The sequence below is a fragment of the Triturus cristatus genome, chromosome 12 (assembly GCF_964204655.1).
Source record: "Triturus cristatus chromosome 12, aTriCri1.1, whole genome shotgun sequence".
NCBI classification, from domain to species: domain Eukaryota; kingdom Metazoa; phylum Chordata; class Amphibia; order Caudata; family Salamandridae; genus Triturus; species Triturus cristatus.
In genome coordinates this window covers 767,008,129-767,026,563 of record NC_140595.1, presented here as the reverse complement: position 1 = coordinate 767,026,563, position 18,435 = coordinate 767,008,129, and the positions used below count along the sequence as shown (strand labels likewise).

General features: G+C 57.0%; 1 protein-coding gene across 1 annotated transcript in view; it reads left to right on the top strand.

Annotated features, from left to right (window-relative positions):
• LOC146782768 (extracellular calcium-sensing receptor-like) overlaps positions 1-18,435 on the top strand; it is a 193,955-nt gene that overhangs the window by 49,520 nt on the left and 126,000 nt on the right. Inside the window, exon 2 of the mRNA XM_085637241.1 lies at positions 13,909-13,988. Coding sequence (XP_085493367.1) covers positions 13,909-13,988 — 80 coding nt within the window. The remainder of the gene's footprint in view (positions 1-13,908; positions 13,989-18,435) is intronic.

Genomic DNA, 18,435 nt, shown 5'->3' with positions numbered 1-18,435 from the left:
AAAAAATTCCCCGTGCGACTCGTATCGGGTCTTTTTACCGTACGAATCGTACAAGTGCCGTACGAACTGGCAATCACGATTCGCATGGTAAAAAGTCCATACGAACCGCACTGGGAATCATTCCCCACACGTCCTCGGGTCGGAAAATGTGTCCGACACGTCCTCGGACGATTTACCTTACAAACGTGAAAAGCCAAGTCCGACCGAGGAATCACGATCCATCCCGTGCGTCCGAGCGTACAACCGTATGGAAAAAACACCGTCCGCACCGAACACCCATAGCAACCATGGAGACATGTGCCCGCATACGCGCCCAACACTCCCCCCAGCCCCCGTACGTCCGACACGTACCCCCCGTGTATGTATACCCCCACCCGTCTAGGTACACCCCAGTACGTTCCAGTCGAACCCCCACCCCAGTACGTGTCATACCCCCGTCAATGTACACCCCCCCACCCCTGTACGTGTCGTACCCCCGTGTACCCCCACCCCAGTACGTTCCAGTCGTACCCCCACCCCTGGACATGTCGTACCCCCCGTGTACCTACACCCAAGTACGTTCCAGTCGTACCCCCACCCCAGGACGTGTCGTACCACCGTCAATGTACACCCCCCCACCCCTGTACGTGTCGTACCACCGTCTATGTACACCCCAGTACATTCCAGTCGTACCCCCACCCCAGTACGTGTCATACCCCCCGTGTACCTACACCCCAGTACGTTCCAGTCGTACCCCCACCCCAGTACGTGTCGTACCACCGTCAATGTACACCCCCCACCCCTGTACGTGTCGTACCCCCCGTGTACCTACACCCCAGTACGTTCCAGTCGTACCCCCACCCCAGTACGTGTCGTACCACCGTCAATGTACACCCCCCACCCCTGTACGTGTCGTACCCCCGTGTACCCCCACCCCAGTACGTTCGAGTCGTACCCCCACCCCAGGACGTGTCGTACCCCCCCGTGTACCTACACCCAAGTACGTTCCAGTCGTACCCCCACCCCAGGACGTGTCGTACCACCGTCAATGTACACCCCCCCACCCCTGTACGTGTCGTACCACCGTCTATGTACACCCCAGTACATTCCAGTCGTACCCCCACCCCAGTACGTGTCATACCCCCCGTGTACCTACACCCCAGTACGTTCCAGTCGTACCCCCACCCCAGTACGTGTCGTACCACCGTCAATGTACACCCCCCACCCCTGTACGTGTCGTACCCCCCGTGTACCTACACCCCAGTACGTTCCAGTCGTACCCCCACCCCAGTACGTGTCGTACCACCGTCAATGTACACCCCCCCACCCCTGTACGTGTCGTACCCCCGTGTACCCCCACCCCAGTACGTTCGAGTCGTACCCCCACCCCAGGACGTGTCGTACCACCGTCAATGTACACCCCCCACCCCAGTACGTGTCGTACCCCCCGTGTACCTACACCCCAGTACGTTCCAGTCGTACCCCCACCCCAGTACGTGTCGTACCCCCCGTGTACCTACACCCCAGTACGTTCCAGTCGTACCCCCACCCCAGTACGTGTCGTACCACCGTCAATGTACACCCCCCCACCCCAGTACGTGTCGTACCCCCCGTGTACCTACACCCCAGTACGTTCCAGTCGTACCCCCACCCCAGTACGTGTCGTACCACCGTCAATGTACACCCCCCCACCCCAGTACGTGTCGTACCCCCCGTGTACCTACACCCGAGTACGTTCGAGTCGTACCCCCACCCCAGTACGTGTCGTACCCCCCCGTGTACCTACACCCAAGTACGTTCCAGTCGTACCCCCACCCCTGGACGTGTCGTACCCCCCGTGTACCTACACCCAAGTACGTTCGAGTCGTACCCCCACCCCAGGACGTGTCGTACCCCCCGTGTACCTACACCCCAGTACGTTCCAGTCGTACCCCCACCCCAGTACGTGTCGTACCACCGTCAATGTACACCCCCCACCCCTGCACGTGTCGTACCCCCCGTGTACCTACACCCCAGTACGTTCCAGTCGTACCCCCACCCCAGTACGTGTCGTACCACCGTCAATGTACACCCCCACCCCTGTACATGTCGTACCCCCCGTGTACCTACACCCAAGTACGTTCCAGTCGTACCCCCACCCCAGTACGTTCCTGGCGCACCCCCAACACAACCTCCTAAGTACGGAGCGCACCCCATGCCCCAACATCACAACCGCATGTACGAGTCTTACAAAGCCACACACAAGGACAAAATCGTACAACCAAATGGCCCATGTACACACCGTACACACGCTCAAAACGCACGTACACAACCAGGACAAAATAAAACAACACAAGAATACACCAGTCGAAAGGCACACAGCCACTAAACATGGCCAACAACCACTTAAATAACACAATCACTGACCTGCAACTGCCAAAAACAAACAGAGGCCCAATACACCACCACTCCTTATAACACACCCACCCAAAATTCAAAAACTGCCACACCCACCCATGGACCAATAAAAAGGGCCCACACACACAAACCATGAGCCTTTCCAACAGACTCACTGCTGCCAGACACCACAGAACCAGACTACAAGCTACACCACACCTTACACTTGCACACCTTCAAACGACCACCCTCACAAACACCCTCTCATCACATTCACACACACACACAACCATCCACACCCCCCCCAACATCCACACCCCCCCCCACACCCACACCATCCCCACCCACACCCCTCACCATGCCCACTACCAAGAATCCAAAGTTCAGTCACCGAGAGTTGGAGGTCCTTGTTGATCAAATCCTCAGAGTCGAGCCACAGATCTTTGGAACATTGGTCAGAAGCACCAGCCAGGCAGCCAAAACAGCCATGTGGCAGACCATCGTCGATGCTGTGAATGCTGTTGCGGACACCAGGAGGACCAAGCAGGATTGCCAGAACAGGTGGTACGATCTGCGGAGGAGGGTCAGAGCCAAGAGGCAGGAGGAACACGACCAGGCCAACGCCACCGGAGGAGGGCCCTCCCGCAGAGCCGTACAGTACCATCCCTGGGAGGAGAGGGTGATGGCCATACTGCCGGTGGAGGCAGTTGAAGGAGTAGAAGGACTCCGAGACCCGGGTGAGTACACAAACAACGCACCTCACATGGGGGGAACTGCAACCACAACCAAAATCAATAACAGGCACGCAACCACCACAAGCCATCGCATTACTCAACCACACTCCATGAGCAGGCACATGCCACTGCTGCCACCATGCCCCATGCACCCAGCTGGACAATGTCAAGTCACAGGCCACAGAAGACAACAACACATGACACGGTAACCCGGATGGCGGGAGGCTGGGCACCAAGAATCACATAGTGCGACTCCAAAGCAGACAACAATGCCCTCTGCCCATATGGCCTAGGTCACAGCCAGACAAACACTGTGTCCCAACACAGGAATGACTTGCCAGCAAATGGCGGACGCCTTGCATCAACACATGGGGGTGAAGGCACTGTTTTGCACATGCCAGCAGCTAATGAACAGCCAACAGTGTGAAAGAGTGGCAGCACACACCACCACAGCAGCAGCGCACAGACACACAGCAGACAAAATGGGTGCCTGGAGATCAGAAACAAACTCACATCAACAGGCCAAGGGCCACTCAAAGATCTGCTAACAGTGTGTGCCCAGGAAGCTGGGCCAAGGTGACAGAGGGTGACACACGGAGGGAGGGAGAGGGGGACACAGAGGGAGGGAGAGGGGGACAGAGAGGGAGGGAGAGGGGGACTGAGAGGGAGGGAGACGGACAGAGGGAGGAGGCTGACACACGGAGGGAGGGAGAGGGGGACACAGAGGGTGGGAGAGGGGGACTGAGAGGGAGGGAGAGGGGGACAGAGGGAGGAGGCTGACACACGGAGGGAGGGAGAGGGGGACACAGAGGGAGGGAGAGGGGGACAGAGAGGGAGGGAGAGGGGGACAGAGAGGGAGGGAGAGGGGGACAGAGAGGGAGGGAGACGGACAGAGGGAGGAGGCTGACACACGGAGGGAGGGAGAGGGGGACAGAGAGGGAGGGAGAGGGGGACAGAGAAGGAGGGAGACACAGGGAGAGCAAATCAGTCCTTTGGTGTGTGGGAATGTCTGCTCGTCAGCAGGTGGACTGCGTGCATGTAGACAAGGGTGCCCAGTGCCAGAACCCCCCCTCTTCATCATGGCAAAACGCAGGGCCATGTTACAACCTGTACACGAGCACAAGGACAGCCACCTGCATCATATGAGTGTGTGGATCCACTCCATGTGCACATGTACAGTGCTACAAGGAAGGCGCAAACGCATAGCTCGGCACACATGCACACTCCACTGCTGACTGCAGTCACACTTGACGCAGCAAGTAAGACTGTGCCACACATAGTTAAAGGGGCCAAATTGGTGCCCAAGGGACACACACATGCACAAGTGCACTGTGAGTGGAATGCAAGACAGATCCTAATTCCAAGAGGAAATGTGCCAACTTTGTAACGGATGAAACATGGATGTTGCATGGATCAAAATTAACATTGTCTCTCTCACACACAGGTCAACGTCGTGCTGCACCCCCCAACACTGGGGGGGAACACTCACAGGACCCGGATCTGCAGGAGACCGATCCCACCGGCAGCGACCACTCTCACCACTCTGCGGACGACCCCGACCGACCTGGCCCCTCTGGTGTCCAACCACCTGCAGCACCTGCGTCAGGTACAACCGTGCCAACCACCACCCCCACTCCTGCCACATCCCAGGAGACACCCAGGATCCCTGCCCCAACACCACAATGCAGCCAGGCTCGCCAGGAGGGACACGGTGTCCCGGGCACCCAGGAGGAGGCAGGCGACAACGCCAATGCCACCCCTCAGGGGTCCCGGAGACCCCATGTGCCCACAAGTGCAGGCCAGACGCAAGTGGGCAGGGGTGGTGGGAGTGGAGAGCGGCGGAGGCGCGAGCCTGACCAGTTGGCTGGGGATCCGGTATTTTCCCATGTCCGTAACATCCTGGACTCATACCGGCAGGACACCACGGGCATGGCCCAGGTTGTGTCCGTCCTCGAGGGGATCAAGGTCCAGCAGGCCCAGCAACATGCGGAGCTAATAGCCTGTCTACAGCTACACCAACGGAGGATGGAGGACAGACAGGCTCAGCAAGTGACGGCGTCCCAGGGGATTCACGCTGAACTCCGTCGGATGGCCGACACCATGGCCGACCCTCCCTGTGCCAGAAGGCGGAGAACATCACCACCCACAGGGAGGGATCATGAGGAGGAGGAGGAAACATCCGACGGAGCATCCCAGACGTCGTCACGGCCTGCTGCTGAGGTTCCCCGCAGGAAGCCGGGTCGTCCACGGAAAGGACCGTGAGGGTGGCTGCTACATCACCATCTCCCAGGACACCTGGCCTGGCACCTGGCCCACTGGAGCAACAGCATCACAGCATCAAGAGACATTCTCTGCCACATGGCCCTGCTGGTCACTGGCTGACCAATGTTGACAAAGACTGTGGCATGGACTCTGAGGATTTCCAATGGCAAGGACACCAACTCCCCTACTGAACTTTGGATTCCCTAATCCCGGAAAGGCCCTCACTTGGCCCCCCCCCCCCAATAATAAATCACACTATTAAGAGTAGATGCCTGCTGGTAGCATTATTACCTAACATGTGTCTTGTACAGTCTAAACATGCCTGAGTCATCTGTTCACTTCAACCATCCACACCCTGGGGCCTGAGTCTGGCACAGGACACATGGGTCACAGTTTTCTAGGCAAGACAGACATGGAGCACCATACACACCCGTGATGGTCAGAACCAGCTGAGGGGGTGGCCGAACAACCGTGCTGACAGACACATTGAGTACAGCAACACTCATGCGCAGAGGTCAGGGATCCTGGCCCGTGTCCTGGGGGGCACCCAGGTACGTGTAGACAGGTGGCAGAACCATGTCCTGCAAGCTTGAGTCCGGTGGATGCAGAGAATGGGGTCATGGACAACGTTGGATGCATGGGGATGGCACATGTCACAATACCCACACAGTCATGGACATCATGCCCATTACACAGTCTCAGCACACACACACAGCTTGCATCTTGCCACTCGACACATTGACACATAGCCACAATCAGGGAATACCATGCCAGACATGCAGGATGCACCGTGCCAACACACCAGCATTGACTGAGAAGAGGCACCTTGGAGGCATAGGGACACCTTTAATAGTCATGTGTTTGGGATTGCAGAGGCAACTTGAAGTACACATGAACACATCATGTGGAGTAACATGTGGCTCCAACACTGGCACCCCCCTTCTGCAGCACAAATGCGTGATAGCCATGGAACTGGCACACAAGTGTCGGATAATAGCTAAATACCCACAGCTGCTCACGGAGAGCCTGCCATACACCATACATCCGCTGATGTGGAAGTCCCACGCCATGTCAAGACAATGTTAACCGTATGTGTCCGAGGGCAGTGTCACACACATTGATGCCTTCATCACAATCCACCATCCCATCACTGATGACTGACAACCAGGCAGCCCATCTATTCAGGTGTACCCAGCTGCATGTCGTGTCCCATGGGGATGCCACATGTCTGCAGAGGACCCAAACCCCGACCGGGGCAGTGTGCACACATCGTGAACAACTGCCACACCCAATACACCCCAGATGCATCCCTTACCCCATGGAGACTTCCAAACGTGTCCGTGCCTGTAACGCTGAGTCAGCCCACGATGCCATGTCCATGAGGAATAGCAGTGCCACAACAATGCAACCAGCAAACGGCATGCGCAGGTACCTGGGGAAGAGAGACACACAAGAAGTCAGCCACAAGAAGCACAGCCACTTGCATGTGCATTTACTCGACACATGTATGTATGACAACATGCTAGGTCACAATTATGCCTGGGGAAATACTACCATCACTGCCACCATCACTCCAGTGACACACCCACACACACCTCTGACCCACGTGCCATACATGCAGGTGGAGACACACATCACAACGCATGCCACACGGGGACCAATGCGTGCACACTCAGACCCTGGTACTCACCACTAAGCAAAGAAGTCGCGTATGAGCCGAGTCCGGATGTCCTCTTGCGGCTCCACATCCTCCACATCACTAGCCCCATTGCCAAGCCCTTCGTCCTCCACGGGTGGATGGTCCTCGTCATCTTGATCCAGGATGAGGGGCACAGCTCTTTCAACTGCCATGTTGTGCAGCATGCAGCAGACCATGAAGATCTTGCAGACCTTCGCCGGGGCATATGGGAGTGCGCCGCCGGTCTTGTGGAGGCACCGGAATCGGCTCTTCAGCATGCCAAACGTCCTCTCTATCACTCGCCTTGTCCGGCCATGGGCGGTGTTGTAGCGGAGCTGGGCCGGCGTGATGGGGTTGCGGAGAGGTGTCAGCAGCCAAGGCATGTTGGGATAGCCAGCGTCCCCTAAATGGAAAGCACATGGATATCGTTAGAACTGGCGAAGCGGTAGTGCTGCTCGGCCAAACAGAATACAGGACAGACAGACTGTACCCACCAACAACACATGCACGTTCGTTGCGCAGCTGCATCATCATATCAGGCATCCCGCTACGCCTCATGATGTAGGCATCGTGTGCTGATCCTGGAAAACGAGCACAGACATGTGAAATCACCATGTTGGACAGACACACCACAAGGGCATTGATGGAGTGGTAGTGCTTCCGATTGCGGTACGCCACCTCCCGTGCGTGTGGTGGTACCAAACCTACATGTGTCCCATCTATGGACCCAATGACATGGGGCATCCCTCCCAGGGCATAGAAACCACGCTTGACCTCAGTCATCTGTTCAGGGGTTGGGAACTTGATGAAGTCATCCAGGTGAATCAACATGGCCTCCAAGAAATCATGCAGCACACCGCTGAACATGCTCTGGGACATGCCACCAACATGAGCTATGGTATATTGGAAGGTACCCGTGGCAAGGAAATGTAGGGCAGCCATTACCTTCAGCTGGGGTGTCAGTGCCGTAGGATACCTGTGCTGCGGTTGCAGGTGTGGTGCCAGTCTCGCCGTCAGCTCCAGAATCAACGGTTGGGTGAAGCGGTAGAGCCGGATCCTGTCATTCTCCTGCATGGTGGCCAAGTCTGGAATTCTTCGGGCAACAGGAGGCGCTCTGCAGTAATTTGGAAGTGACAAGGAAGAGTGAGTGCACTACGAGAACAACTCATGTCTACTGAGCACATGTAAATCTGCCAATACACACATGCCACATAGGGAGTCAGGCATGTGCTACATGCCCAGGACACGTATGGATGCAAGGTGACACTCCTTCCAAGACCCAGCTACACACGGTGATTGAGAACCTCCCCATGCCACGCCATGGGAATAGCTGTGTCCCAGTGCAAGTGCACTGCCCGACGCAAGACAGGAGTGACATACACCCACACATCAGCAGAAGTGTGATGCTGATTGCAGAGACTGGCAGCGGAACACTTGAGCCACAGGTCACATGACATTACACTAGTCCAGCCCACACACCTTGCCATGAAGGTGCACATGTCATGACTCCCCACACATTCCTTGTGAGTTTGCTGACATGGCCTTGTCACGCTACTCCGTGTCCCTTGCATACATGTGCACCTCACATCCGGTAACACATGTGGCATGGTGTTGGGAACAGTGTGCAATGACAATCTACACACAGCCACATGTTGGTTGCTGCAACGGCTGCAGCTTTTGAGGGTGCAACAACATCAACCCGATGTAAATCCCGGACACATATATGGCATAGTCACATTGTGCACTGTGGGTAGTGATGAGTCATGTGTCATGACCCCTGTACCGGGCATCATGGGACACTTCCGTGTGTTGGTGTCCGTGCCATGCCAGTGACGCTCACCCCAAGTGCGCAGTCCCACATGCACACATGTCAAAGGAGTCAAGGGCATGCCTGGCACACATTGCACCCTCACACAGTACACATGTACACATCTCATCATACATCTGGTGCCTTCTCCACTCAGGAGGCATGTTCCACATCACAGCCTGTGACACCTGTGCCCAACACATGTGGTAATGCACAGACGATGCCTTGGTGTCCATTCCTGGACATGTATGTCCATCCATGGACAAGTATGTCCGCCCTATTCCGACATGTGTGTCGCCTATCACCACAGTGATGTGTAAAATCCGCCGTACTGCTGCTGAGAGGGCCTGTGCATGTTCCCAAATCACTGTGGGAGTGCTGCCGTATGTGTACCCATCGTGATGGCGAGCGTAGATGCGAGTGTACGGTCCGTACCACTACGGGTACGCATACGCGTGCAGACCCATAGTGATAGTGAGCGTAGATGCGAGTGTACGGTCCGTACCACTACGGGTACGCATACGCGTGCAGACCCATAGTGATAGTGAGCGTAGATGCGAGTGTACGGTCCGTACCACTACGGGTACGCATACGCGTGCAGACCCATAGTGATAGTGAGCGTAGATGCGAGTGTACGGTCCGTACCACTACGGGTACGCATACGCGTGCAGACCCATAGTGATAGTGAGCGTAGATGCGAGTGTACGGTCCGTACCACTACGGGTACGCATACGCGTGCAGACCCATAGTGATAGTGAGCGTAGATGCGAGTGTACGGTCCGTAGCACTACGGGTACGCATACGCGTGCAGACCCATAGTGATAGTGAGCGTAGATGCGAGTGTACGGTCCGTACCACTACGGGTACGCATACGCGTGCAGACCCATAGTGATAGTGAGCGTAGATGCGAGTGTACGGTCCGTACCACTACGGGTACGCATACGCGTGCAGACCCATAGTGATAGTGAGCGTAGATGCGAGTGTACGGTCCGTACCACTACGAGTACGCATACGCGTGCAGACCAAAAGTGATGGAGAGCGTAGGCATGCATGTACGGGCCGTTGCCATGCATTTGGGGTGCCCTAGGGCCCCCACACGCACCGTACCTGTGTGTGATGCTCCAAATTACATGGGGGACAAGTATTAAGGCCTACATGCATGCTGGTTGTCATGGAGACCAAGTTCAAAAGTGGAAATTGTTCTGGAAGGTGCACAGCAGAAGTCAGTTGGGATTTTTCTACTTTGTTGCAATGTGTTTGTGGGGCTGACATCATGCAGGAGAATGAAACCGATAGAGAACCCACAGACTGCTAGGTTTGAAGGGATTGGTGGAAACATAGGATGCAAATGTGAGTGACCAATCTCTCTGTACTCCTGTGCATGAGACTGGGCAGAAGGGCACATATAAGGCAGCCAGGTCCCATGAGGGAGCACTTGCCTGCACATCTTTGCATTCGTCGACCCAGCTGCTGCTACTGATTCCCTGGAACCATGTCAAGGGCTGTGGAGAGGACACAGCCATTCACCCTGGAGGAGAACATGGCTCTGCTGGATGTGATCCTCCCACAGTACTCCATGCTGTATGGGCGACCAGGTTATCAGGTGAGTGCATAGGCCACTGCCACAGACTGTCCCTATGTGGTGACTGTGACTTCTGCCATTGCGTCCAGGTGTAACACACATGCCATGTACTGTCGGGGGGGTCCCAGGGGGGGGGGTGCCTGATGTCTCCCAGCAGTGCCCTGAGACAGGAGGGGTGGGGGCCTATCACTCACAGCAGTGCCCTGAGACAGGAGGGGTGTGTGCAGAGTCCTCCCAGCAGTGCCCTGAGACAGGAGGGGTGGGTGCAGAGTCCTCCCAGCAGTGCCCTGAGACAGGAGGGGTGGGTGTGGAGTCCTCACAGCAGTGCCCTGAGCCAGGAGGGGTGTGTGCAGAGTCCTCCCAGCAGTGCCCTGAGACAGGAGGGGTGGGTGCAGAGTCCTCCCAGCAGTGCCCTGAGACAGGAGGGGTGGGTGTGGAGTCCTCACAGCAGTGCCCTGAGCCAGGAGGGGTGTGTGCAGAGTCCTCCCAGCAGTGCCCTGAGACAGGAGGGGTGGGTGCAGAGTCCTCCCAGCAGTGCCCTGAGACAGGAGGGGTGGGTGTGGAGTCCTCACAGCAGTGCCCTGAGCCAGGAGGGGTGGGTGTGATGCACAGTGTGAGCCTAGATCATTGATTGTGACATTGCCATCATTCCACCTGTGTACCCACTGTGGCACGTACTGCTTTTTCCCTCACCAGGGGATGATGTCCCTATGACAAAGGTGCAATGCGTTGGCTGCATGACATGCCTTGTTGTTACCAGCTAATTTGTACCCATATGTCTCTCTGTGACATGTGGCTGGTGTATTGATGTGGTGTCACTTGTTCCTCCTCACAGGTAGGCGCCACTGCCAAGGAGCAGATCTGGCTGACCGCCGTCAGTGCCGTGAGGGGTGTGGATGGTCGGAGGCGGCGCCTGGCCCAGGTGAGGAAACGCTGGCAGGATATCCGGTGCTGGACGCGGAGGATTGCACGGCTCCTGCTGGGGGACTCACCTGAGAGCCACAAGAACCGCGGCCGCCGCCGTCTGAGCCACCTCCACAGGCGTGTGCTGCCGGTGGTCTTTCCAGACCTGGAGAGGCGCTTACAGGCGATGCAGCAGCCGGAAGGGGGTAGGTACATGTGTGTTTGTTGTGTGTCACCGGCATTTGTAAGGGCACAGTAGCATGAATCCACTGGCAGGGTTTAAAGGTGCTGTGCAGATCCTGTTTGGCCCAGTATAGCGCTGTGCCCCTGCCACCCTTCCCCTCCTTGCAATGTGTTCCCTGGTCTGTGTGTAGTCACTCCTTCCCAGGGTAATGTAGGCTGGCGCTTTGTCCACGGGAACAATGTCTGTAGCATCATGTGTGGGGGTGGTGTGTAACAGGTTGTGGGACCTTGCCTGTGCACTGTCAAGTTCACTGCATGTGGGTTCCATGTCAGTTGGCACTGATGCTGACTCCAGACATGGGAGTTGGTCTCTCATGTGTCATGCCTTACAGCGCGCATGTCCTATGTAGTGGCCTGTGACATGATGTGCATGACTGTGCGATACACATAGTGCAGGGATGGTGACGTGTGTTGCTGTCATTACCATTCAGTAGCATGTAGTTGCGTGCCCACTACTGTCCCCTGGGGCACCTTTTCCTCAGTGGTGTATGTGTCATCATGAACGTGGCCACTGTCAGTGTCTACAGCGTAAGTTGTGCTCTGTGCCATTGTCCCCTGTCACCATGTATATAGACGTGCTAATTTGTACAGGTGTCCACTGTGCAGCCTGACCTGATTGTCCTTCTTCATACTCACAGTTGCCAGTGCCTGTGTGTCTTGTTATACTCATCTGAGGATGGGCACTTGTAACTCATTATTTGTACAGGCGCACCTTGGCTGTTTGGCGTCCAATCTTGCTTTTTGCCTGCCCCTATGTGTATCACCCAGACCATGAGATGTTGGTGCCACCTGTGTCTCCACAATTTGCCTCGTGTAGGGTCTTGTTGGGGCGGGCAATGCCTATGTGTTAAATCCTGATTACCACTTGCTGGGTCTGGGCAGTGTGTGATGTGCCTGGACACACACGCAATGTGCAGTGACCGAGTCATGTTGTGCATGTTTTCAGCATTACCTATGCAGCATGTGTCTCAAGTTCATGGATATGGTCCCTGGTCATCGGTATTTTCGCAAACGCTGTGTGGTGCAGATGCAGTGCTGGATTGTCCCCAGGACCTGGGTGCTATGTCAGACTCCTTTTCCTGTGTTTCGCTATTGTCTCATGCTCTCCATGGTATTTCAGTGGCATGGTGGCTCAACCAACTGTGTGTTGCATGCCCTACATCGGTACCCTGTTCAGTAGATGTTAGGGATCTTCCTTTTCAGGCCATGCAATGTTACCTATGTAGATTGGACTCATGTGACAGATGTGTACAGGTGTCTGAATAATTTCTGTCTCTCCACCCTGCCCACAGCATCGTCGGGGGACACAGAGGGAGACATGGACACAGACCAGGCGGAGGGACCGAGCACCAGTGCCAGCCGTGACATCGGGGCTGGCACATCGAGTGGGACAGAGGCGGAGGAGAGTGTGGCCGAGGACCTGTCGACTGGCACATCAGACTACGAAGCTGACAGGTCCGGGGACGATGTCTCCGAGTGGGCGGAGGCTGCACCAGCAGCTGACAGCGGAACAACACCTCGCACCGCCCCCTCAGTTTCCACCAGCCGCCTCCCACTTGCTCGTGTCCCTTCCCAGCGTGCCCGGTCACAGCATGTCTCCTTCCTGCCAGGCACCGCGCCCCCTGCCCCTGTCTCCACTGCTGCCGCCAATGCAGAGTCTGTGGACATCCAGCGGCAACTGCAGGTTGGTCAGGCTGCGATCCTTAATGTCCTCCATGCCCACGGCAAAACCCTCACCAACATCGAGGCTTTCTTGGAGGGCATTCATTCATCGCAGGCTGACCAACGCAACTTGCTGAGGTCCATCGACTCCACACTGACTGCAGCAGTGGGTCTCCTGCAGCGCGACCTCCCCCCACCTACCCCTGCCCCATCCACACTTCCCACTCCCATGCCTGTCACACGTACACCCAGACGTCGGCATGCACCCACATCAACGGACACGGGCACCACACCAGCAGGGAAGGTCCACCGCACTCCTCCTGACACGCACACACAGGGTGAGGTAGGCACACCCACTGGGTCGGGGGTCAAACGTGTGACACGCAGCCATAGTGGGAGTCCGCATTCCACCCAGTCCACTCCCTCCAAATCCCCTCCCCTCAGCTCTCCTGGCCACATCTCCCCCAAGGACTCCTTCATGGCCGCTCTGTCCCTGAGCCCCACAGTTACACCACCACGCAAGCGGTCACGGAGGTCCCCGGTCAGGGTGGTTGAGTCTCCCCCCCTGTCTCCACCCTCCCCGGTGGCGCTGCGACCCATCCCTCTGACCCCCCCCCTCCTTGGGGCCTGAGGTCCCTTCGGGTGCAGGGGACTCCCTGGATGACCTTGCAAAGGTGTGTAGTGCCATCCTGGCCTCCGCCTTTGGCACTGACCCACCCCCTGTGGTGGACTCCTCCATCCCTGCACCCACAACGCCACCCCTTTGCCCTGATGTCCCTGCGGTGCCTGTTGCTCCCCCCCCCCCTGATGCCCTCACCAGTGTGGAAGACGATGCCATTTGACTGTGCAGGCAAGGTAGGGGACACGCATCCCACTGTGTCCCCCATCCAGCTGAGAATCATTGACTGCCCTATGGGCTTTGTGAAGATTGAACTGCCTGCGATCCACGGACATTGTGCTCCTGCAGAATAAAGCTTAATTTTGTTTTCATTATCACACTACTGCTATGCTGGTATTGGTGTTGGTGGGGCTGCTACATGGTTTTGGGTGGTGTGTAAGGGTTTGGGTGTGTGGGATATGTAGTAGTGTACTGCTCATTGGTGGGACCCTGTGATCTGTGTGCCATCACAAGGTGTTGGCTAACTTTCTTAGTTCATGTAGGCAGTTACTGCATGGTGCACTTGTCCAAGGGTGTATTCCTTCCTCTGTGTACCCAGCTTTCTTCCCTGCAGGGTGTTCCCAATGTTTAGCGCAAAGCTGTGTCTACATGAGCTGTGTGTGTGACGGAGCCCTTCTACTTTGGCCATGCATGCAGGGCCATGTCTCCACCTGCGACAATCGTGGCATCCTTGGTGATCACTGTACTTGTGTGTGGAGTCTGTTGACATGAGTTCATGGGGACATGTTCCCTTGTAGCCAGTATGCATGTGGATAATTCTGGCCTCACACACATGTGTTACACCCCTCCAGTCTCAGGGCACTGCTGGGAGGACTCTGCACCCACCCCTCCTGTCTCAGGGCACTGCTGGGAGGACTCCACACCCACCCCTCCTGTGTCAGGGCACTGCTGGGAGGACTCTGCACCCACCCCTCCTGTGTCAGGGCACTGCTGGGAGGACTCTGCACCCACCCCTCCTGTGTCAGGGCACTGCTGGGAGGACTCCACACCCACCCCTCCTGTCTCAGGGCACTGCTGGGAGGACTCCACACCCACCCCTCCTGTGTCAGGGCACTGCTGGGAGGACTCCACACCCACCCCTCCTGTCTCAGGGCACTGCTGGGAGGACTCCACACCCACCCCTCCTGTGTCTGGGCACTGCTGGGAGGACTCTGCACCCACCCCTCCTGTGTCAGGGCACTGCTGGGAGGACTCTGCACCCACCCCTCCTGTGTCAGGGCACTGCTGGGAGGACTCTGCACCCACCCCTCCTGTGTCAGGGCACTGCTGGGAGGACTCTGCACCCACCCCTCCTGTGTCAGGGCACTGCTGGGAGGACTCTGCACCCACCCCTCCTGTGTCAGGGCACTGCTGTGAGGACTCCACACCCACCCCTCCTGTCTCAGGGCACTGCTGGGAGGACTCCACACCCACCCCTCCTGTGTCAGGGCACTGCTGGGAGGACTCTGCACACACCCCTCCTGTCTCTGGGCACTGCTGGGAGGACTCTGCACACACCCCTCCTGTCTCTGGGCACTGCTGGGAGTGATGGGCACCCACCCCTCCTGTCTCAGGGCACTGCTGGGAGGACTCCACACCCACCCCTCCTGTGTCAGGGCACTGCTGGGAGGACTCTGCACACACCCCTCCTGTCTCTGGGCACTGCTGGGAGGACTCTGCACACACCCCTCCTGTCTCTGGGCACTGCTGGGAGTGATGGGCACCCACCCCTCCTGTCTCAGGGCACTGCTGGGAGGACTCCACACCCACCCCTCCTGTGTCAGGGCACTGCTGGGAGGACTCTGCACACACCCCTCCTGTCTCTGGGCACTGCTGGGAGGACTCTGCACACACCCCTCCTGTCTCGGGGCACTGCTGGGAGTGATGGGCACCCACCCCTCCTGTCTCAGGGCACTGCTAGGAGGACTCTGCACCCACCCCTCCTGTCTCAGGGCACTGCTGGGAGGACTCTGCACACACCCCTCCTGTCTCTGGGCACTGCTGGGAGTGATGGGCACCCACCCCTCCTGTCTCAGGGCACTGCTGGGAGGACTCCACACCCACCACTCCTGTCTCAGGGCACTGCTGGGTGGACTCTGCACACACACCTCCGATTTCTGGATATGTGCGCTTGGCACATACACGGTGGGGTTACGCACACTGCATTAGAGGTGAGGGTACGAGTCTACTGACACTGGTGTGGTGGGGGTACGCTCCGTACGTCCGCGGGTGTGGGTACGGGTCGTACTTACACTGTTGGGCAGGGGGGTACGCTCCTTGCATTCGCGGGTGGGGGTACGGGTCGTACTTACACTGTTGGGCTGGGGGTACGCTCCGTACGTCCGCGGGTGGGGGTACGGGTCGTACTTACACTGTTGGGCTGGGGGTACGCTCCGTACGTCCGCGGGTGGGGGTACGGGTCTTACTTACACTGTTGGGCTGGGGGTACGCTCCGTACGTCCGCGGGTGTGGGTACGGGTCGTACTTACACTGTTGGGCAGGGGGGTACGCTCCTTGCATTCGCGGGTGGGGGTACGGGTCGTACTTACACTGTTGGGGTGGGGGGTACGCTCCTTGCATTCGTGGGTGGGGGTACGGGTCGTACTTACACTGTTGGGCTGGGGGGTACGCTCCTTGCATTCGTGGGTGGGGGTTCGAGTCGTACTTACACTGTTGGCATGGGGGGTACGCTCCTTGCATTCGTGGGTGGGGGTTCGAGTCGTACTTACACTGTTGGCATGGGGGGTACGCTCCATGCATTCGTGGGTGGGGGTACGGGTCGTACTTACACTGTTGGGCAGGGGGGTACGCTCCTTGCATACGCGGGTGGGGGTACGGGTCGTACTTTCACTTTTGGGGTGGGGGGTACGCTCCTTGCATACGGGGTGGGGGTAGGGTCCGTACATATCCGTCCCCACGCTATGTGATGTTTGTGCGGCCCGTACCCAGGCCTTTGCCACGTGGGTGCGATCCGTCCCGCCATTGTTGGGGTGACGTGTGTGGGCGTGGTCCGACTCGTACCCACGCTCTTCAGGCGTGGGTACGGGACGTACCTGTCTGGTTGTGTTGCCGGTTCGCGTGGTGACGGACTTCCGTTGTGGCGGTCGCTGGATTATCAGGACACGCCCCCACCCCCTCGTGGTGACCAGGGCATGGGAGTCAGGTATGTCCAGGCCATGTGTAGTGTGTCACTCATGTGGTTGTTTTGTGGCCTGCCCTGGTAGTGCCACCCCCACCCCACCCCACTTTCCCCCCTCCCTTAGTTATTCTGACCTTCTGCGGCGTCTGCGTCGTAACCTGTAGAGGAGGTGGACTGCTATGAGGGCAGGGATGACTCGTAGGTTCGGGTCCATGTCTGTCCGTCACGTACTGGTCCTCCTTGTTCGCGTCGTCGTCTGTCCGTCGCGTACTGGTGGTCCTTGTTCGCGTCGTCCTGATTTCCCGGCAGTTTTTGGCTGCCGCAAAATATTCACCGTGCGGGGTGACGTCGGTGCGAATCGTGATTCCTGGGTCGTGAATGGCTGGCTGCGTGCGTCCCGACGTCAGGTCGGCGCTTTCCCGGATCGCATTGGTAGGTGTTTTTTGTTCGGTCGGTCTTTTTTACGATTCGTACGGTAATGGTGTACCCGTGCGAATCGTAATTCCATGTTTGTATATTTTGACGACCGGGTACGCGTCGGACGGAGAATATGCTCCGTCCGACGGTTCGTACCCGGTTTTTACCGGATTGTGATAGGCACCTTAATGTGACTGTGCACGCCTTATCTCACTGATTGTCTCATGCTCTGTACTGGGAGGTGATAGGCTCTTTGCAAGTTTTCAAAGAAGGGAAGATGCAGCCGAAATGAACTCAAACGAGTGTTGTTCACAGTTGACCTGACATTCTCTGGTGAAAAGCTTCATTAAATAACACAGATTACCACCTGTAATGAATCCAACTGACTGGAATGCAGTTAAATTGAGAGTTTACTGTGAAAAGCTTTAAGGAAGAATCGTTATGTTCCCGGTTTACAGAGAAAGACTGATTCCACAGAGATGGCAGTGGGTCCGCAGCTGTTTGGAATTAATTTTGTCAGAATTTGCATACACAAGGTATAATCGCAAGACCCATTGATCCTTTCAAGAGGTCACATTGAGGTGCCGATTAGGATCCTGGAAAAAATTTCCCCAACCCAATTGAATCTGGACTTTTTTCCGTACAAATGGTAAAAGCGCCGTACAAACTGCCAAGTACGATTCGTATGGGAAAAAGTCCATACGAATCGCATTGGGAAAATTCCCCCACACGTCCTCGGGTCGGGAAAAGTCTCCGACACGTCCCCGGACATTTTTACGTACAAATGGGAAAACTGAAGTCCCAATGCGCAATTACGATCCGTCCCATCCGTCCGATTGTACAACTGCATGGAAAAAAGACCGCCCGGAGCGAACTCCCATAGCATCCATGGAGATGTCCAAACAAGTGCCCGGTACGCGCCGTACCCCCCCCCCAGCCCCCCGTATGTACGGAGCGTACCCCCAGCCCCCGTATGTACGGGGCGTACCCCTGCA